At 43.3% G+C, this 22,975-nt stretch overlaps 1 protein-coding gene and 1 long non-coding RNA gene across 3 annotated transcripts in view; one reads left to right on the top strand and one right to left on the bottom strand.

The window, feature by feature from the left end:
- The window catches only part of msantd2 (Myb/SANT DNA binding domain containing 2), a 35,223-nt gene extending 23,306 nt beyond the window's left edge, over positions 1-11,917 (bottom strand). Inside the window, exons 1-3 of one of the 2 annotated variants that reach the window (XM_070894349.1) lie at positions 11,528-11,917; positions 9,138-9,200; positions 3,492-3,840 (exon numbers count right to left, since the gene is read on the bottom strand). In XM_070894349.1, coding sequence (XP_070750450.1) covers positions 3,492-3,840; positions 9,138-9,200; positions 11,528-11,917 — 802 coding nt within the window. The remainder of the gene's footprint in view (positions 1-3,491; positions 3,841-9,137; positions 9,201-11,527) is intronic. The other variant, XM_070894350.1, reaches the window with a different exon arrangement.
- A 264-nt stretch (positions 11,918-12,181) lies between these two features.
- LOC139276401 (uncharacterized) lies at positions 12,182-17,476 on the top strand. The gene is made up of 2 exons (XR_011595930.1): positions 12,182-12,355; positions 16,740-17,476. It is a non-coding gene; the product is annotated as an uncharacterized lncRNA (long non-coding RNA).
- Positions 17,477-22,975: the final 5,499 nt, after the last annotated feature.

Genomic DNA, 22,975 nt, shown 5'->3' with positions numbered 1-22,975 from the left:
CTTGAGTACATTAACTAACCCACGGGCTCCACATTACCTAACTAGTGGGGTTAATTTCCATATATTAAAAACTGTAAAAGGCACACTTGTTAACGAAATGGTGCAGTGCAGTCACTGGGAATTTTTAGCACTGTTATGCCAATGGTCTGTAGAGCAAAAATCTAACAAGCCAGCGCTCTTCAGCGTTGCGTTATACTTTGTGGGTGATCCTCTCAATCTACCATGACCACCAGTGACAGACCTGTCACCATCACTAATTCACCCACAAGCCAAAATGCTCTCAGACAAAACCCAAGTTTAGAAACGCAGATTCTATAACTGCATTTACTGCCGGATGTTTCCCACAGTTTTAGAGATGCAGTATGAAAATTTCTCATGCCCATTATTACGGTTCACTAAAATCCGAGTGACAGCATTGGTGGGGATAAATGTACCAGCGGGCCTCCTGCCTGGACTCACTACAGCTATTGGTGCCATCAAGAGGTGCAATTTAGAACCACACTTTTGCAGAGGATAATCTGAATGTTCCATTTTTTTGGTGTTAAAATAATGCTGAAATCAGTTTAAAATAAAATAAAGCCTTTTGGAAAATCCATACGGGCTTTGAGCGAGATGGTTAAAAGAATGAGTGTCACTGGACAACTCACAGACTGGCCATGTTCAGCCTCAGGAATGACGACTTTTATATCCACCATGCTGGCCATATAATTTTATTACATGGCGCAGCATAAACTATTAAAATACACGACGTGTTTCCACCGAGGAAACAAAATGATAAGCCTTAAATGCCGGATTATCTGAAATTAATAGAAGAAAATGCTGGAAAAGCACAGCAAGGTCAGTCAACACATCGGAAAGAGAAAGAGCCCCCCCAAAAAAAATGTCAAGGAAGAGAAAGAGCCCACCCAATAAATGTCAACCTTTGTGCAGGATACAATTCCACAACGTGCTCATTTCCAGCATTTTGTTCTGCAGTATTTTAGCCCAGAATACAGAGGGAACTGCTGATGCCAGAAGATTTATGGTTTCATTTCAGATTTCTATCATAGTTTTTATTTTTATCACTACTGTGGAAATACATACTTGCGTTTTAATTTGAGGTGATGAATTAAGAGTAGCACACACAGAGGAAATGTATTACACAATACTAAAGAGTTTTGACCCATATCTCAAAAAAGAGTAATTACTGGCAATCCATTTGTCAGGCAAATAAAGCTTGCAATATTTTCGCACTAGTCATGTGAAGCTATAGATTGGTATTAAAGCCAATGAAAGGCACAATTTCTGCCAGTGATGTGACCTGGTCAATCTCCGACAAACAAACAAGTCTGTGGCACTATACGAGATACAGTATTGAAATGTTTTCTTTGATTAAAGGTGCGCTTCTAAGCTTCCATGTATGTAGATCAGTGTGCTGGAAACAGTTTAAAATTAAGCTTCTGTCTCAAAGGCTCGTTTCGGAAACTCACCTCACAGTAGGTTACGCAAAGTAACATTTTGCTGTTGGTTTTGGTGGCTCTTGAATATTTCTGACAGACAAAATAAAAAGTATCAATTTCTGCAACCTTGTGCTGCAGCAGCGATGGGAGCAGCAGCTGATGTAACATTACAACACTGGCACCAACACATTTGCATTGGTGACCTGCCTCAGCAGCCCCAGTCTGCAACAGTCATGGGTTTAAAAAAGACAAATGGCCCACAGAGACAGGCTTCACTGAGGTTGGCAAGTTTGGTTTGACCAGGGCCGACGTCCCATTTGAGACACCTACCTTAGTTTTATTTTAAATTGCACTCATTCTTACCCGCACTCCATAGTGGAAGTGGAGCCACCACTTTGTTGAGTGTTCTCACCTATTTTAAGAAATGTGGGTAAGCTGCTGCCAATTTGATTTGTGCGTCACAATCTCCTCAGAGAAAATACAATTTTATATAGAAAAACTAGAGTGGTGATTGGGGGGGGGGAAGAGGGAGGGGTGGGGGGAAGGGGAGGGGGGGTGGAGAAGGGAAGCTTGTCAAGAGAATTGTTAAGTGTAGGACCCTTTTAAAGTTTTTTTTAAACTGAGGTATTTAGGTAGGTATCCCTCTTTTATACTTTTAATTTCCTCTCAACAACCTAAAAAGGGCTCACAGCCAACTGCCACACAAGCATAACTCTTCCCTCCAATCATCCTTACTCGCACTAAGATGTTCACAGGCTCAATCTGTGATCTGTGCTGATTCAAGGACATGAAGGAGTACTAGAAATGTCCTTCACAATCCAGGGCACTGAATTGGGGAGGGGAGGGGAGGGGGAAGAAATTAGCCAAGGTTGTTGTGTGTGGCTATCAGGCGAGAACAGGATCAAGTTTGCTAATGGTGCCTCCCATAGTCAATCGGGGTGCTGCCATTCACTACCCAAGATATTTTTTAATTCATTCATGGAATGTGAGCGTCGCTTGCAAGGTCAGCATTTATTGCCCATCCCTAATTGCCCTTGTGAAGGTGGTGGTGAGCCGCCTTCTTGAACTGCTGCAGTCCGTGTGGTGAAGGTGTTCCCACAGTGCTATTAGGCAAGGAGTTCCAGGATTTTGACCCAGCGAATGAACGGCGATATATTTCCAAGTCGGGATGGGGTGTGACTTGGCTGGGAACTTGCAGTTGCTGGTGGTGGTATGATCATATATGAAAAATGGATGAAGTACTTGAGGACAATAACTCAAAGGTACTTCTGCAGGAACCAGCACCTTCAGGATCAGGGAGGCCACAATAGAAGGGAAAAGAGCGGCAGGATGGGTTCTGCATGGAAGTGTAAACTTTACCCCAGTTGGACACACATAGGCCTCCAGTACCCGATACCCAACTTCTAGCCATAAATTCAACCGCTTCTTCAGCAAGGCTGGTGGAGGAAGCACCCTGAATTAAGGGAAAAAGAATGTTGCAACTATTAACACACACACACACACATCACACACTCCTTCACAATGTCTATTTTTCACCAAAAAAAGAGAAGGGAAGACTCCAGTTTGGTTAAAATGCAGAGCTGCTCCAGACACCCCTCTCTACAGCTCAAGTTTAGCAAGTAACTGAAACATCTTGGGATCAATCCCTATTCTGTGCCGACTTAGTTGATCTCATTCAGAGGAGCAAGCATTACAATTAGCTTTAGCAACACCCTTGGATTAGGCAGGGTGGTATTGACAGGCCTACTCAGTGTTACAGGTGGCCAGAGAGTATTACTGACAATCCTATTCATGGGCGTCGATAATTATTGCCTCTGTCCTGATGGTGGTGATGCGCGATTGTGTAGAGTCTCCACTCCCAAGACAAAACTGTGACTTCCTGATCTTCATGGTTCGGTACCGTACAAAGGCAATAAATCAACCCACGGAGACATTGGAGAAAGTCTGACCAGACCTGAAGCGACGTCAGACAGAACCTTTCAATGCCAGCGATCCCATAGATATTATAAACCTCTGGTTATGCTACAAGTATGAAGCAAACAGGTTGCTCACCCACGTCCTCATCTGCGTCCTGGTAGACCGAGAGATCCGGCTTCTGGTAGACCTGCAGCTCCTGATTCGGGTTCACAAGCAGCTCCTGCTTGATGAGCAAATCCGGTTTCTGGATCTCCCAGTCTTCCAACTCAGTTGGCTGCGCCTCCCGGCTTTCGTCCAGGTTAATAGTGTGCGACTTTGTGTCCTGGTAGAGTCCACTGCTGTCGATAAGGACAGGCTGATAGGTGTGTGGTTCCCACACGACAGGCACGCGCCCGAAGACCTGCTCCAGTTGCTGAAACGTGTAGTTACAGGTTCTCTTCCCACGGCCTCGTTCCTTTACCCGACTATAGCATCTCTTTAGAGTCTGTGTGGGAATGAAAAGAAGTCAGGCCTTAGAAGCAGTTTTTAAATACTGCACTGAAATCACATCTCACCGTGACAACTCATTCTTTCTCAGGACCCCAGTACTGCGGAACTCACCTCCCTTTGTCTTCCCTCCCTCCCACCAGGCAGATTCGGAAACCCAAATTTTGTATCTCCTAATCACTCATTCTTGTTCGATTTGACCTGCTCTCCTGTGCTTGGTGCTGTCCTGCATTACAGGCCTTAGATTTATTTTGAAAAAGCTTGATTCACTCAGAATTATCCTTGCTCACCCAACACATGCCAAGATAAATCAGGAAAGACAGAAAAGGTGACATCGCTCTCCTGCGCAACATCAAATTTATCATACCGTGTTACACCATGGAGACGGAGATAACTCTTCCCACAATAGTGACAGAAGAAAGCCAAGCAATTTGCTTAATAGCCACCGCCCTTACCACCTTCTGTATGGAATGGAGCTGGAAGGATCAACAGCAAATTACAGTGGCATACTCTGCACCCTTATTTCCTCTTCGTACAGAATCCAGAACTAAATATTCACACCAGGATGATGATGTGGGCGCCCGTGACTAAAAACCCCTACATTTTGAGAGCAGAAGCCCCCTTTGAGATGGCACACAGTTGTGTCTGGAAGTGAAGCTCACACAAGATAATGGAAATCATAGAAGCTGTGTGTATTTGGAGCAATTTCCCATTAAAACTTTTTTAAAAATTTGTTCACGAGTTGTGGGCGTCACTAGCAAGGCCAGCATTTATTGCCCATCCCTAATTCCCCGCGAGAAAGTGGTGGTAAGCCGCCGCCTTGAAGCGCTGCATTTCATGTGGTGAAGGTACTCCCAGTGTTGTTATATTTCTTTGTAGAGGGAAGTTAAGAGTCAACCACATTGCTGTGGGTCTGCAGTCACATATAGGCCAGATCAGGCAAGATTCCCCTAAAGGGGCTTTTACGACAATCTGGTAGTTTCACCATTACCGACACTAGCTTATTATTCCAGATTTAGTTAATTAAATTTAAATTCCCCAGCTACCAGGGTGGGATTTGAATGAACTTCTCTGTCATTAGTCCAGGCCTCTGGATTACTAGTCCAGTAAGATAACCCAATGCTACAGTACACGGTTTTGATCTAGGGGATGTGGACAACATTGACAAGGTGCATTTTTGGCCAATCCCCAAGTGGCCTGAGAAGGTTGTTATGGGCCTTCTTGAACCACTGTGGTACTGTGCTCCCATCATGGTGCTAGATAGTTAATTCCAGGATTTTCACCCAGCAACGATGAAGTAATGGCAGCTTGGGCCCAAGTCAGGCTGGGGTACGACTTGCAGAGCCACTTTGGAGAGCATTATGTGCAGCCATTAAGTGGAACAAGGCACTGCTTATAGAACTGTTCAACACAACGGCCATTCTGTGTACAAATGAAAAGCAGAAACTGCTGGAGATACATACCAGGTCCATCAGCACCTCTGAAGAGAAAAGGCCAGGTAATGTTTCAGGTGCAGAGGTCTACACCTGAAACATTCCCCTTATGGGGGGTCATCACACAAAACATTAACCCTCTTCTCTCATTACAGATGCTCAGTAATCTATTGTGTCCTTCCAGTATATTCGGTTATTATTTCATTTGACATACATAGACCATACAACTAGTGATTTATACTGGTCTCCTTCACAAGGAGTAAATGGCACTCAACAGTGTCATCTGCAGTAGTTTATTTACACAACAGAAGTGCACAGCTTACATTTAAAAATAATTTACCTTCTAGCAGTGGAATGCTAGTCTAACATGACATTGTGGTATCTAATAATACTTAGAGCAATTGTCATTGTAGTGTTAACATTGCAATCAAATGGTTCGTATGATGTAGACCTTCTGCAGACCTCTACAAAAGTCAGTATTATTGTGAAAGGAAATTAAAAACAAGAGATATTTCAGCTCTTACATATCCTCTAGTTATGCTCGAAGTGGGAGTATAATGAGATCGATTTTATTTTTATCTCAACAGTTTTGATGCATTCTGAAAGATGTAACACATTAAATTTGAAATTGTAGGTGCTGCAACAACTAATGATGACTATGTTATGTATATTTATTTTTTAAATATGCTGATTATTTCACAGGCAGTAGCACCTCTGCTCCATTTTCAGAGCTGCTAGTTTGAATGCGGTTGTACAGAACACTCTGTTCCTGTCCAACAAAAAAAAAATCTAATTTCCAAGACAACACACATTACGGCTGAGAAATCTGGCATATATAGTTTCATATATCCTAAGGGCTAGGAGAGATTGGCCGGGGCGAGGGGACTGATTCCCTCTTCAACACAAAAATTGTTTGATTCAGTACCGAGTAGAAATGAGGACAAAAACTAACTTTAAAAAAACAAGTATCATTCAAAAACACTCCTTTTGCAGCATCTTCTGTCCCACAGCAGAAAAACAGCTCATAACCAATTTTAATGCCCCAACTCCCATTTTGACCGATATCACCTCAGCACAAGGTTAGGTTCGTAAAAAATAGAAACAGGAGTAGGCCACACAGCCCCTCGAGCTTGCTCCGCCATTCAATATCATGGCTGATCTGATCACGGACTCAGCTCCACTTCCCTGCCCGCTCCCCATAACCCCTTATCGCTTATGAAACTGTCTATTTCTGTCTTAAATTTATTCAATGTCCCAGCTTCCACAGCTCTCTGAGGCAGCGAGTTCCTCAGATTTACAACCCTCTGAGAGAAAAAATTTCTCCTCATCTCAGTTTTAAATGGGCGGCCCCTTATTCTAAGATCATGCCCTCTAGTTCTAGTCTCCCCCATCAGTGGAAACATCCTCTCTGCATCCACCTTGTCAAGCCCCCTCATAATCTTATACGTGTCGATAAGATCATCTCTCATTCTTCTGAATTCCAATGAGTAAAAGCCCAACCTACTCAAACTTTCCTCATAAGTCAACCTTCTCATATCCGGAATCAACCTAGTGAACCTTCTCTGAACTGTCTTCAAAGCAAGTATATCCTTTCGTAAATATGGAAACCAAAACTGCACGCAGTATTCTAGGTGTGGTCTCACCAATACCTTATATAGCTGTAGCAAGATGTCCCTGCTTTTATACTCCATCCCCTTTGCAATAAAGGCCAAGATTCCATTGGCCTTCCTGATCACTTGCTGTACCTGCATAATATCCTTTTGTGTTTCATGCACAAGTACCCCCAGGTCCCGCTGTACTGCAGCATTTTGCAATCTTTCTTCATTTAAATAATAACTTGCTCTTTGATTCAACCCTGGGACTATGCACCCCACTTCACAGTGCACATTACCTCAGAATCATTGGAAACTCTTACCATGTCCTAACTTTATCACCACCTTGCACTGGTTAGAGTTGATAAGGATCAGTATTATTCTTTTATAATATTTGTTCTCTTCTGTTTAAAGGTTCATGACTCCTTACTTTAACAAAAAGAGGATTTCCTTTCATAACCCAGCAAATCTAAACCACACAAGGGAAGGTTTTGAATCGAAAGGCAACTAACTAAACAGTGGTTGCAGCTTCCTTTCAAATGTCCTGCACCACAGCAAACCATTCTCTGACTGGACAAGAGGGTGCATTTAGGTTTATTTTTCCACTCTGATAGGAGTTGAGAGTTACACAGTATGCATGTATGGTGTTGGTACAGGTAGTATGGCCCAGGCTGGTATGGTGCAGGGTACTGGTGCAGTGTCGAAAATTCAGAATTCCGGAATCAGACCAATCGGTGCCAGGGTCATCTCCCGGAATCTGTAAAATATTCCGAAATCCGGACCCGCTGAATCGGGGTCCCGCCATTGCCCAACCTCGGGCCTCGCCTCACCGCCCCACCTCGGGGCCTCCTCGCTGGCCCGCCTGAACAGCTCCTCGGCGGAATGGTTTAGGTGGTTATTATGGCACCTCGAAGGACAAGGGTAGCAGGCGCATGGGAACACTACCACCTTCATGTTCCACTACAAGTCACACACCATCTGGACTTGGAAGTATATCGCCGTTCCTTCATCCTTGCTGGGTCAAAATCCTGGAACTCCCTTCCTAACAGCACTGTGGGAGTACCTTCACCGCATGGACTGCAGCGGTTCAAGGCGGCGGCTCACCACCATCTTCTCAAGGACATTTAGGGATGGGTAATAAATGCTGGCCTTGCCAGCAATGCCTATATCCGATGAATGAATAATTAAAAAAAAAACAAGGTACTAGTTACTGGTTTAATTGTTACTTGGTTCAGTTGGCAGCGCTCTTGCCTCTGAGTCAGAAGCTTGCAGGTTCAAGTCTCATTACAGCTGACACTTCATCGAGAGAGCTGAGGGAGAACTGCATTATTGGAGGTGCCATTTTTCAGTTGAGACATTAAAGCGAGACCCCATATAATTACTCAGGTGGATGTAAAAGGTCTCAGCCTTACAAGAGCAGGGAGTTTTGGGGCCATATCAGCAAATTGATTACTTTCTCATTCATTCACATAACAGTGACGCCATTCCAAAAAAGTAATCCATTATTTGTAAAGTGATTTTGAGTGTGGCAAGGTACTATATAAATACAAGTTTATTCTTCAAGTGGAGGATTACAGTGGTTCAAGCCACTGGGTGGGAACAGGAAGCTAGTTACTGGTCACTATTTTATTATTTTCCTATTTTAGGTGACGAGATAGTGATGTGCAGGGTACTAATTAACAGTTTAGGCAGAGGGCAAGTGAGATATAGGGCATTGGTTAATAGATCAGCGAGGTGCAAGATACAAGCTGTTCCTTGCAGGTTCTCATTTTTAATCGAAGAAGCAAAATGCTTTTTTGTATGCAGATCACAGTGATCATGGATTTAAATTACTGTTTGCTGCACTAATATAAAAGACTTGGATTTATATAGCACTTTTCACGACCACCAGATGTCTCAAAGCGCTTTACAGCCAATGAAGTACTTTTGGAGTGTAGTCACTGTTGTAATGTGGGAATAGAAAGGTTATCTATAATTTTCACCAATTAATTATGTGCCCATTATATTTGATTACACCTCTCCCTTTTGTCTGAAAAATTGAAAACCTTTGAGCATGAAAATGCACGTTGTTATACTGATTAAGAATCTAGTGGAGATCCATACTTGTACCAATATATAGATCCAGATATTCGTCTGCGTAGAATTTCAATTATATTTGGCAATGTAACCTTGTTAAATTTGTCACAAGATCGAACTTCAAATGAATTAAAGGGTTGAAAGCAGATCCCCAAAACATTAACTGTTCATTCTCTTTACAGATGCTGACTGACCTGCTGTGTGTTTCCACTGTCTGTTTTTATTTCTCCTGAACAGTACTCAAGTTCTTGCTTTCTCTGATAACAAATAAGACAAAAGGCTGTTTTTTAAAGTCCTCCGAGACATTTCAATAAATGTTATACTGATACCAGAATATGAAACCTAAAGATATCACCTCACCATTAACTTGTTAATCAAAACTAAAGGGGCTATTATATTTCTTCTGAAGTCCTTACAACGGCTAATTGACCCATTATAACTATTCTTACTGTATGCTTGTTTAATGATAGCACTGGTATTTGCCAAACTTTTGTGCCTCGCCTTTATTTAATTTAACTAAATATATTGGTTATCTGTGAAATTTGATCAAAAATTAATATTGGCCAAACCAAAATGAATTACTTGAAAGAACTAACTTGTATTTATGCATCATCTTTCTCAATCTCAGTACATCCTAAAATGCTTCAGAATCAATGAAGTACCATTGAAATGTCGCCGCTGTTGTAATGCAGGAGATTTGCACACAGCAAGGTCCCACAAACACCAATGAAACAGACCCAATCAGATAATGTGTTTTAGTGGTGTTGGCTAAGTAATAAATGTTGGTCAGACCACCGGAACAAAATCAGAATAGTACCAAAAGTCACCTTATGTCCACCTGAGGGCAGACATTGCCTTGATTTAATGTCTCCTTTAAAAAGACACTTCCGACAGTGTAGCGCTACTTTAGTACTGCACTGGTGCCAGCCTGGATTATGTGCTTATGTTTCTGCAGTGGGCCTTTTTTTAAATGAACCAATAGGCGTAACACTAAGTTGCCACCAAATGGCACCAAACAAACTCAAGTTCATTGTGGCAAGTGTCCTCGGGCACCACTAATATAACAAAAAAAAAATCCAGTTACACAATATGGTTAATAAAACAGAAAAAATACAACGTGCGTCTATAACACACTCTATACCCTGTGGTGTCCACCGGTCATGGAAGCTAGTTTCTTCTTGAACCTACAACCTTAGATTCAGAAATGCAATGCAAACTGCTTAAAGTTGCAGACAATAATAAAATAAGGGCAGCTGACTCTGAAGCACAAGCTCAGGAACTGCAAAAGGAGCGAGACAAAATACAGAAGTGGTCACAGCAGCAAGAAATGAAATTTAACATGGACATATTTAGAAAAAATATCACACATTAATGGTATTGAAATAACTGTGGGTGAAGCTGAAAGGAATCATGGCACAGCAGTAATCAATGCAAATAGCATGTTAACGACATAGGTAAAACATGGAAGTAGTAATTGTCAAGCTGTACAATACTCTAGTCAGACCACACCTTGAATACTGCAGTCAGTTCTGGATACCGTGACACGTGAAAATCATTCAAGTCCTGGATGCAATCCAGAAAAGAGGCATCAGGCTGATTTCTGGTGTTGAATGAATTAAAAAATTAGGACTGGAGAAACCTAGCCTTTCTAGCCCAAGAAGGATGCAACAGAGACAAGTATAGGAGAGAAAAAAGGTAGATCTGAAAAATTATTCCAAACTAAAACGTGGGAGTCAGATGGGGTCACGGGTTTAAACTTAGGTGCGATATCAGAAAATGCTTCACAAAAAAAAGTGTGATCAACATTTGGAGTGGACATGAAGATAGAGGAAAAAAATAAAATCATTTAAGGGGCAATTGGATGGTGAATCAACTGCAAGTTTTTTTTTGGGGGGGATGCATTGACCATAATAGACATGCCACATTTATATTAAACTTGTGAGTGTGTAGCACAGATCAAGAGTGCATTTAGCAAGGAAATAGATTACTGAAAGTAGTCTTTGTTAATCGACTGGTCCAGCAACTCTGGTAGGTACCATTTCCAGGTCAAAGGGAGTGAGACCACTTGCAGGAACTGTTCAATTTTCTAGAGGAACGGTTCTATAAAATTCCCAAACTGGATTAATAATGAGGTTTATGGTATTAATTGCATTAGTTATAATAAACTAGTTGCAGGATGATAGTTACTGACTGCAGAACATTACAGTCCTACATTTAGCAGTGACAACTACACTTCAAAAATACTTAATTGATTGTAATGTACTTTAGGACATCATAGGGTGTAAAAGGCGCTATATAAATGCAAGTCTTTCATTAGTTAGTTGCAGGTATTAGTTACTAGTTGTAAGGTAGCAACTTGCTACGTGGGGTGTTTGATTATTAATTATTGAATGTAGAACATTAGTTAGTTGCAGGTGCTGGCCCTAGTTATAGGATACTAAGTTGCAACATCTGATTACTAGTTAACACGCAGAGAACGCTAGTTACAAGGTACTGAATACTGGCTGCAAGGCGCTGGTTGCTCGTCACTGCCTCCAGAGTGCTGGTTACTAGTTAGTATGCTAGTTAAGAGTCTCTTGGGTACCTTGATCCTCTCCTTGCACTGGTTGGCGCTTCTCTCGTAGCCCATTTCCCGCAGGGCCTGCGAGATCCTGTCGAAGATGTGCGAGTTGCGCAGGTTGCCCTCCAGCACGTCCTGGAGCCGCTCGTCGCCCCAGACGGCGATCAGCGCGTTGGTCTCGGCCGGGGTCCAGGAGATGCCGCGGCAGGCGGACGGCCGGCTGGGGCTGGGCGCCGGGTTGTCGAGTAGCGGCGGGCCGGTCGTCCAGCCGGGGGCCTGGGAGTCGTCGGCGGCGGCTTGGCCGGCCGCCGACACCACCTCCGGCCAGGCGGGGGCCGCGATTTCGGGCGGGGCCGAGGCCGCCGCGCTCGGCCAGCTCGGGCTCGGGGAGTCCGCTGCGCTGGGCGCCGCCATCGTCCACCCATCCACATCCGGGCACCCCGCCCCGGGGCATGGTGGGACACAGCGGGGCAAGCCGTCGCCACACAGAGCAGGAAGTGGCACCCCGCCGCTGGGCGGTAATTACACCTCATCAAAACAATCTGGTCACCGCAACCGGCACGGGAACCGCTCGCGTTGCTTCACACCCACGAATAAGCGTTAACTTCGCTCCACAAGCCCGCAGATTTGCAGGAGGAAAGCGTATGCCCCGCACAAAGATGGCGGCGGCCGCCTCGCCTGGAGAATTGTGGGGCGGCACTCAGCCCGGCGCCCCGCTCCAAAATGGCGGCCTGGCGTGAACTTTCATCGTCATTCCGCCGCAAAAAGCAACGGACCAGAAAAGAGCTTCAGAGCAATATCCCCTTTCGTCAGGTCAAGGTTTCCTGTGATGTCAGACGCCATCACACTCCGGTAGGTTACACCCTTGGCCGAGCACATGGGGAGGCGAGGCGGCGTGCCCCCGCTGGAAAATGGCGGCCTTCACTCCACTTTTAATTAGGTTCCCGCTCCCAACCGTTCGACGACACTCACTGAGGCAAAAACTTCGCCCAGCGCTGGATTATAACCCCGCGGAGTGTGACCCTGATTGGGAAGCGGGCAGGCGGCGGGGTTGAGAGTATCTGGGGCGCGCGGCCCGGTGCCCCCCACAAAGATGGATTCTGTCACCGAAGTGATCCCCACCTCAGTCCCAGGGTCTCGGTGCATTCTAAATGCTCTCAGAAACTATTCTTCTAATAGACCCTTGCGCCGTTCAAATACATAGATATATTAAACAGTAACGTTAGCCCGAGCACATTTCAGAACGATATGTCATTTGAAAACGCAAGCGTACGTACTTTAGATTATGTGACAGCAGGTCATAGGGGGAGCGAGGCTCATGCCCCCTTCAAAGATGGCGCCTGGTGAATTGTGGGGCAAGGGGCACAACATGGAGTCTCTGCCCCCTTCAAAGATGGCGCCTGCAAAAATTTTTGCACACTCTTTTGATTGGAGAACAAAGTAAACAGTTAAATCAAGTGCCCCCCGATCTGGGAGACACTTATACCTGCCCTTTTTTTTTGTTTTCTTTTGTATTTTCTTTTGTTGTTTTTTTTGGGCACTAAAATCAAATTTTTTTTTCCAAGTGCCCCCTATAAAAGGGGAGGGGGACACTAAAAAACTCCGGCAATTAAAACAAATTAAACTTTAAAACATAAAAAATCTAATTAAAATTTGGTTGCCGGGGATGATGATGCACTCCAGTCCCAATACTTTGCACATAACTGGAGATAAGAACACACACGATAAGTTTACGTCATAACAATCAGTGCGGATCATTTTTAAATAGGTTTTATGTAGGTTGAATCGTTGTTGTACCATTTCCCCAACATATCTGTGGAAGGAAGGCTCATTTTTTTTTTTAAATTTCAAATTTCCCTCCTCAAAGATGGCCCCTATAATTGCTCCATGGGGAATCATGGGACAAAGAGGGACTTTAATCTTATGGTAAAGCATAACTGCTTTAGAATCATTAAAAGAGGAGCCTGCCCCAATAAATAATAAATTGCCTAGGCTCCGATAAATTATAAATGTGGCTTATTTTTCTAAAATATTAAGATATCAACCACAAATTCAGTTGAAGTAACCTTACCATTTCTCTGATGACAATTGGTTGACCTAAATACATATATTAGAAGTGTACTGTATTCTTCTGTTGACAACCCCACCATCTCATAAATCATGAGACAAACTCGTAAAAATCATGAGGTTTAGTAGGAAATTATGAGTTGCTGTTTTTTTTCAAACCGAAACCAATATAGATTGGCAATTTGTTTATAAAGAAAGACTTGGATTTCTATAGTGCCTTTCATGATCACTGGATGTCCCAAAGCGCTCTACAGCCAATGAAGTACTTTTGGAGTGTGGTCACTGTTGTAATGTAGGAAACCTCACTAGTGCCTTTATTTAATCTACCAGGTCATAGCTCTTTACAAAAACTGTACAGGTTATTACTGCATCTGAAAATGATTTACAAAAAACTTTTTAAAATTCCTATCACCATGCTGCCATGCATCTCAGTTTAAGTTTATGATGACTAATATAAATTAGTTATACAGTTAAGCATATATATTTATGGCTTGGGCCACCTAACAACAGGAAGAAGCAAGCATTCCACACACTGCCCACCTGTTTGATGCCTGATGTTAAAATCAGTCCTCAACTCTTCTATTGTACATGCTGTATCTGAGATAGTCCAGAAATAACAATACGTTTTATCATTGTCTTTGGCCACCACTGTAGACTCTGCTCCTTTTTGCTGACTCCATGCTCCTCCCCAGCCACTCATTCAGGCTGAACCAGACAATGCAAGATCTTGACCTCTGTCTGATCCAGACCGGAGCCCCAAACACCAAAACCACAACTTCTTGTTTCCATCTCTGCAACACTACCTGTTTCTGTTCCTACCTCAACTCCAGCACTGCTGAAACCCTTTATCCATCCTTTTGTCACCGACTGAATATTTTTCTCCATTGCCCTCTTTCTGGCTCTGTCGCGCCAACCTCCATAATTTCTGACTTGTCCAACACTTAGCCACTCTTACTCTTTTCTGCACCCAATCCTGTTCACCCATTATCCCCATTTTCACAAACTAACTTTGAGTGCCTGTCCTCCAACACTTTTTAAGTTTAGAATCTTTGTCGTTATCTTAAATCATGACCCCAAACCAACTTTCTGCAACCTCCTCCAGTTTTATACCCACACCTGCATCCTTTAGCCTTTTGACTCCAGACTTTTGTGCATTCCCAGTCCTTTCGCCTCACCATTGGTGGCAGAACCTTTAGCTGCATCATGTCTTTCCCTGGAACTCTCCCTCTAAACCTCTCCCCACCTTGAAAAATGAGCTCAATACACTATGTGCAATTTTAGCCAAGATAAAGCAAAGACAATTTGAGAAAATTAATGTCTGATGCTTTTGAACTGACAGATTTCACATTAGAAATATTTCCAAAGTATGAAGAGAAGGCATTACATTGATAATGAAAGAAAAGAAAGACTTGCATTCATATAGTGCCTTTAATGACCTCAGTGCTTTACAACCAATTAGTACTTTTGAAGACTAGCCACTGTTGTAATAGGAAACGCAACAGCCAATTTACACACAGCAAGTTCCCTCAAACAACAATGTAATAAATGTTCAGATCATCTGATTTAGGTGTTGGTTGACCGATAAATGTTGACCAAGAGACTGGAAGAACTCCTCTGCTCTTCAAAAAGTGCCATGGGATTATTTACAATAATGCCAACCCCACCAGCTCAGAAATCAAGAGACAAAATCTTTAAAATCATGAGATTTGGTACAGAAATCTTAAGTTGATATTTTCTTCTTGACCCGATCTCTCACTGACCTTTGCTCTCGGACAGGAAGTGCATTCGGCCGTTACTAACTCATTACTGACATAACAACGTAAGAAATAGGAGCAGGAATGGGTGGATCGATGGCTCCGCCGTCACATCACTTGCAGACCATACTCTTTCCAGAACATAACCTCGTGCAACACTCTGCGATCTCTGCACTCCTCCAATTCAGATCTCTTGCTCCATCATTGACGGCCATGCCTTCAGCTGCCTGAGCCCTAAGCACTGGAATTCCCTTCCTAAACCTCTCTGCCTCTCTACCTGTTTCTCCTCCTTTAAGACGCTTCTTAAAACCTATCACTTTGACAAAACTTTTAGTCATGTGCTGTAATTTCTCCTTGTGTGCCTCAGCATCAAATTTTGTTTGTTAATTGCTCCTGTGAAGCGCCTTTGGGATGTTTTACTACTTTAAAGGTGCTATATAAATAAAAGTTGCTGTTGTTGCTGTTAACTTCTGGCCAATTAATTTCCTTCTTCGAGGTAACATAATTTAGAAGCCAGTTTAAAAAAGAAAGTGCCTTTCATGACTGCCAGAGGTCTCAAAGTACTTTGTAGCCAATGAAATATTTTTGAAGTGCAGTCACTGTTGTATTGTGGGAATGAAGGTTACTCTTCATTGTAGCAGTCTAATTAAAGTACAACAGACAGGAAAGATTGAAATTAGATGTTAAAATAGCTGTTAATTTATTGGAATGTTGTTTATGCTACAAGCAGAAGCAAAATATAAACCGAAATAGCATCAATGTCTACAACCCAACTACATATATAGAATTTTACACAGTCAGTAGGCGATTTGCAAGTTCGAAATATTCTTTAGTTAAACTTCACTCTTCAGTTTCAGCATCTTTTATGGACTACTTACCTAGAACTGATGGCTAAAACCTGCAGAAGCCTAGCCAGTTTTAATGTCACATTTAGCTAGGAATGGTCAGATGCTGAAGCCATCAGCCAATGCTGGTTTACTAGAAGGCAGAAATTTGTCAGCTTTGTAAGCTGCTACGAGAAGACCCCTGTTAATGACCACTGAAAGGCCAGTTGGCTGGCATCAAGGGCTGGATTTTCATCTTTGATGTTTTGGGGCAATAATGGCGACGGGGCAGGAAAGTTAGTGCCCAGGAATAGTTTGCGCATCAGTAAGTAAGTTTGGGCAGCTGGGCCCTGTGTCCGGGGGCGCAGCGCTAAGGGAGGCATTGTACACCTCTCTTAGGGCGTTAGGATGGGAAAGGCCCGAGCTAAAGAGCCGGGCTGGGCTGGTACCACTGCGAGAGACGCCGGGGCGGGGGGATCCTTTTTACAAAAACATTACCCATACCACCACAACACAAATTACAAAAATAAATTAAAAGAAAAAACAATAACACTTACCTTAGGAGTCCATTACTTACCTCTTCGTCGACAGGATGCTTGGACAACCCTGATTTCCCAGATGGTCATTGCGAGGCGCGCTTTGAGGCTTACCTCGGGCAAGAATCAAAACTCATGCCGGTGTTGCAACCAGACCTGAGGATCGCTGCGGGGTGCTGGAGGATGACCGCCCGGAGTGGAGAAGATCCAAAAATCTAGCCCAGATATTTTAAGACAAATATGATAGCGAACAGAAGATCTATTGCTCTGGTCGCTATTTGTAATGGCATTGTAAATGCCCTCACAAAGATTTCCTCTGGCAGCCATTTCAGCAAAATTTCAAATGCAAAAGAACTTGTTTGTGATTTCACTAATAATATCAATCGGTGTATATTTTCTTTTGCCCATACACAAATCACGTATTTTTTCACGGATGCGCAAGTCGGCATATTTTCACAAGATTTACGCGTTCCATCGTGAGATCACGAGTCATGCTTTATTTCTCTTCGAAGTCACGCCTCTCGTGATGGGCTTGTGAGAATTGGCAATGCTGCGATTGCATCCACCTGAGAGGGCAAACAGGACCTTGGATTAATGTCTCATCCGAAAGACGGCACGTCCACCAGTGCAACACTCCCTCCCTCACTATACTGCACTGTAGTACCAGCCTAGATTATATGCCCACAACCTTTTGACTCATGGACAAGAGAGCTACCACTGATCCACAGCTGAGATTAGACAATGGGATACTAATTGAGGCCTACCACTTAACTCATTACAATTGACACTCAACTTGGTTCTAAATTGTGGTTTATTTCTATCGTGTATCACACACAAAATATTATTCACATGTTTAGATAAATAAGAAAACAATGAATTCTGAAATTTTAAAATAAAATCAGAAAGTAAAGGAAATACATTGCATGTTCTTCAGCATCTGAACTAGAAAAATTAGGTCGCCATTTTGGATGGGAATTTTGTCAGAATTCAAATGTAAGGACGTCCAACCCCATAGATCTTGCCCACTTCCAAATTTTAAATAGCCTGTCGAATAGTTCCTAATTGGTCAGATCTTACTCCAAAAAATGCCATCAGAAGTGCACTGTGCTGACATTTCCTGCTTCCAACAAGCATGCTTGTTCCATTTACAAAAGCAAAATACTGCAGATGCTGGAAATCTGAAGTAAAAACAGAAAATATTGGAAATACTCAGCAAGTCAGGCAGCATCTGTGGAGAGAGAAAAACACGAGTTAACGTTTCAGGGGTGGATGACTTTCTGGAAAAAGTTAGAGACGTAACAGATTTTAAGCAAGTACAGAGGCAGGGAAAGGGGGGAGGAGAGGAAAGAACAGAAGGAAAGGTCTGTGTTAGGGTGGAAGGCAGAAGAGGTTAAATGACAAAAGGGATGATGGTGCAAGGTAAAAGGAGATGATAATGGGACAAGTAAAGAAACAAAAGATGGGTATGATCTGATTGCCATTGCAGATATGTGGTTGCAAGGTGACCAAGACTGGGAAATATTCAGGAGTATTTGCCATTTCATAAGGATAGGCAGAATGGAAAAGGAGGTGGGGTAGCTCTGATAATAAAGGATGAGATCAGTGCAGTAGTGAGAAGTAGAATCAGTTTGGGTGCAGATAAGAAATAAGGGAAAGAAGTCACTGGTGTTAGTGGTCTACAGGCTCTCAAACAATAGCCACTCTGTAGTGCAGAGTATAAATTAAGAAATAATGGAGGCTTGTAAGAAAGGTACAGCAATAATCATGGGCAATTTTAATCTTCATATTGATTGGACACATCAAATTGGTAAAGGTAGCTTTGAGGAAGAGTTCATAGAGTATATGCAGGATGGTTTCTTGGAACAATATGTTGTGGAACCAATCAGGGAGCCAAACCTATTTTGGATCTGGTAATGTGTAACGAGTCTAGATTCATTAATGATTTTGTAGTGAAGGATCCTCTTGGGAAGAGTGATCATAGCATGGTAGAATTTCAAATTCAGTTTGAGGGTGCGAAAGCTAGTTCTCAAACTAGTGTCCTGAACTTAAATAAAGGTAATTACAAAGGTATGAAGGCAGAGTTGGTTAAAGTGGACTGGGAAATATATTAAAGGGTAAGACTGTAGAAAAGCAGTGGCAAACATTTAATGGGATATATCATAACTCTTCATAAAGATTTATTCTAGTGAGATAAAAAAGATGCTAAAAGAAGGATGAACCAGCCCTGGCTAACTAAGGAAGTAAAGGATTGAAAACAAAGGCATACAATGTTGCAAAGGACAGTGGAGGGCCAGAGGATTGGGACATTTTTAGAAACCAGCAAAGGACGACTAAAATAAAGGCAGAGAAGATCACATATGAAAGTAAACTAGCAAGAAATATAAAAACAGACAGAGCTTTTACAGGTATATAAAAATGAAGTGAGCAGCTAAAGTAAACGTTGGTCCCTTAGGGGATGAGACTGGAGAATTAATCATGGGAAACAGGGAAATGACAGAGAATTTGAACAAATATTTTGTATCGGTCTTCACGGCAGAGGACACTAAAAACATCCCAATAATTGATAATTAAGGAGCTATTGGGGTGCGGGACTTAAAACAATCACTGTCACTAGAGATAAAATACTAGGCAAACTAATGGGACTAAAGGTGGACAAGTCCCCTGAACCTGATAGCCTGCATCTTATGGTCTTAAAAGAAGTGGCTGCAGAGATAGTGGATGCATTGGTTGTTATCTATCAAAATTCCCTGAATTCTGGAGAGGTCCCAGCGGACTTGAAAACTGCAAATGTAGAAACATAGAAAATAGGTGCAGGAGTAGGCCATTCGGCCCTTCTAGCCTGCACCGCCATTCAATGAGTTTATGGCTGAACATGCAATTTCAGTACCCCATTCCTGCTTTCTCACCAATAGAAACAAATGTAACGACCCTATTTAAGAAAGGAGGGAGACAGAAAGCAGGAACTAATAGCCCAGTTAGACTAACATCTGTCATTGGGAAAATGCTGGAGTCCATCATTTAGGAAGTAGTAGCAGGACATTTAGAAAATCAAAATGCAGTCAATCAGAGTCAGCATGGTTTTATGAAAGAGAAATCATGTTTGACAGATTTGCTGGAGTTCTTTGAGGATGTAACGAGCAGAGTGGATAAAGGGGAACCAGTTAGTGTCATGTATTTGGATTTCCAGAAAGCATTCGATAAGGTGCCACACAAAAGGTTGCTGCACAAATAAGAGTTCACGGGGTTGGGGGTAATATATAAGCGTGCATATAGGATTGACTAACTAATACAAAACAGAGATAAATGGGTCATTTTCAGGTTGGCAAACTAACTAGTGGGGTGCCACAGGGATCAGTGCTGGGGCCTCAACTATTTACAATCTATATTAATGACTTGGATGAAGGAACCGAGTGTAACGTAGACAAATTTGCTGATGATACAAAGATAGGTGGGAAAACAAGTTGTGAGGAGGACGCAAAGAATCTACAAAGGGATATAGATAGGTTCAATGAGTGAGCAAACATTTGGCAGATGGACTATAATGTGGGAAAATGTGAGGTTATTCACTTTGGTAGGAAAAATAAAAAAACATTATTTAAATGGGAAGCTATTACAAAATGCTGTAGTACAGAGGGATCTGTGGGTTTTGTACATGAAACGCAAGAAGTTAGCATGCAGGTACAGCAAGTAATCAGGAAGGCAAATGGAATGTTGACCTTTATTGCAAGGGGGATGGAATATAAAAGTTGGAAAGTCCTGCTCCAATTGTACAGGACGTTGGTAAGATCATACCTGGAGTACTGCGTACAGTTTTGGTCTTATTTAAGGAAGGAAATACTTACAGTTCAGAGTAGGTTCAGGAGGTTGATTCCTGAGATCAAGGGGTTGTTATAAGAAGAAAGGTTGGGCCTATACTCATTGGAGTTTAGAACACTGAGAGGTGATCTTATTGAAACATAGATTCTGAGGGGGCTTGACAGGGTAGATGCAGAGAGGATGTTTACCCTCATTGGGGAATCTAGTACTAGGCGGCATAGTTTCAGAATAAGGGGTTGCACATTTAAAACAGAAATTAGGAATTTCTTCTCCCAGAGAATGGTGAATCTTTGGAATTTTCTACCCCAGAGAGCTGTGGAGGCTGGGTCTTTGAATATATTTAAGGTGGAGATTGTTGAGTCCTTAACTCTTAAACATAATCACACGAGGCAGGTACTGCAGACACAGTCACTCTGTGACCTTCACCTTCATTACCTGGACCAAGGAGTGCTGGCCCTGTGAGGGACCTCCCCTTATATACCTGAATCTCTAGGTAAGGAGTGTCTCCCACAAGTACACCCCCTGTGGTCAAGGTGTGCATTTCTAGTAAGTATGTACAGTATGTAGTGGTTACATGAGGGTTACAATTGAATAAGGGTTACAGTGGTGTGCTGGTTACATACATGACAACACCTCCCCCCTCACGTCTTTTTGACTCAAAGGTTAAGTCTATCAGGTGATCGACGTTCTCTTGGAGCGCCGCAGTTGAGGCTCTGGTGGCTGAGCTTTGGCATGCGTTTCTGTCACCTGAGGTGATTCTGGCCTATCTGGGCTGGCCGCAGGGACTGTGCATGCTGGTGATTGTCCTTGTTGCTCGTCCACCGGCAGTGGTGTGGTTGACATCTCAAGTTTTTCTTCATGTTCATCGGTGTCTATGCTGAACCTTTTCTTTACTTGGTCCAAGTGTTTGCGGCATATCTGCCCATTATTGAGTCTGACCACTATGACGCTGTTTTCCTCTTTACCAATTACGGCGCCCTCCAGCCACTTGGGTCCTAATGCATGCTTAATATACACCTCTCCTTTGAGTTATGATCGTGGCACTTGGTTTGGGACTGGCGCTTGCCCTCAACAATGTCTGCCAGGATTGGGTGAATGAGGGACAGCCGCGTTTTGAGCGTACGTTTCATGAGGAGTGAGCCAGTGCGGCCGGGACCTATAGGCCAGCAGGAGGCGCGATAGGCGGTACTGCAGAGAGAGGGTCCTTGGATGCAGAGCATGCCTTGCTTTATGACTTGGACAACACATTCCGCCTGACCATTGGAAGCCGGCTTGAATGGCGCCGTCCGGACATGTTTGATGCCATTACCCGACATAAACTCCTAGAATTCATGGCTGGTGAAACACGGGCCATTGTCACTGACCAGAATGTCCGGTAAGCTGTGGGTCACAAAAACCGTGCGCAGGCTCTCCACGGTGATGGATGTCGTGCACGAGTTTAATATGATGCACTCGGTCCATTTCGAGTATGCATCGACAATTATTAAGAACATTTTTCCCATGAATGGGCCCGCATAGTCCACGTGAATGCGTGACCAAGGCTTGGTGGGCCTCCCTGGGGGCATTGCCCAGCTTGGGCACACGTCGTGCACCTGTGAACTCAGTGTTCCAGGTCTGAGTCAATCCCCGGCCACCATACATGTGACCGGGCAATGGCCTTCATTAACACGATGCCAGGGTGCTCTCTGTGGAGTTCCCTGATGAATGTTTCCCTCCCTTTCTGGGGCATGACCACTCGGCTGCCCCATAACAGGCACATGGGGTGTATGCCCGTAGCTGTGTATTAATTCGTTCCAGTTTGGGCCTGCTAGCTCTGTGTGGCCGTAGTTTCTCAAATTGTTGTTCACTCATGAGGGACTGGCTAGCTCCCGTGTCCAGCTCCATACGCACCGGGATGCCATTCAATAAAACTTTCATCATTATGGGTGGCGTTTTGGTGTATGAGCTGTGGACGTCAGCCACATGAACCCGCTGAACTTCAGCATCTATGGCTTTACCCAAGGCATTGTCCTGCACTGCAAGCCCCTCGCCTGATTCCTCTGATTCATAAATTAGCCTCGCTACCGGCTGTTTGCAAACCCTAGCCAAATGTCCTCTGGCATTACAATTCCTACAGACGAACTGTTGAAATTTGCAGCTTTTCGCATAATGTCTGCCCCTGCATCTCCAGCATTGGCTGAGATTGTTGTTCACAAAAGGACTGTTAGCAGGCTCTCTGATTGTTCCCTTGGTTGTTTCTAAACACTCTGCTGGCAGGTGTTAATGGTCCCCTTAATGGCTGAATTGCTGCTCCCCTCTCCATTGTCCTTGTCGGGAGCCCACCTTGGAGATGGTTTCAGCTTGGGCAGTTACAAAATGCCTTTGTCTGACTGCTGCAGTTTCAAAATGCCTTTGCCTGACTGCGAGATCTTGAGCCGTGTTTATCACGTTAATTCCTTGGTCCGTCGCCACGTTGGACCCAGGACTACGCGCGTA

The sequence above is a fragment of the Pristiophorus japonicus genome, chromosome 11, assembly GCF_044704955.1.
Source record: "Pristiophorus japonicus isolate sPriJap1 chromosome 11, sPriJap1.hap1, whole genome shotgun sequence".
Classification (NCBI taxonomy): Eukaryota; Metazoa; Chordata; class Chondrichthyes; family Pristiophoridae; genus Pristiophorus; species Pristiophorus japonicus.
Note: the sequence above shows the minus strand (reverse complement) of the source record. Positions and strands in the feature narration are given on the sequence as shown.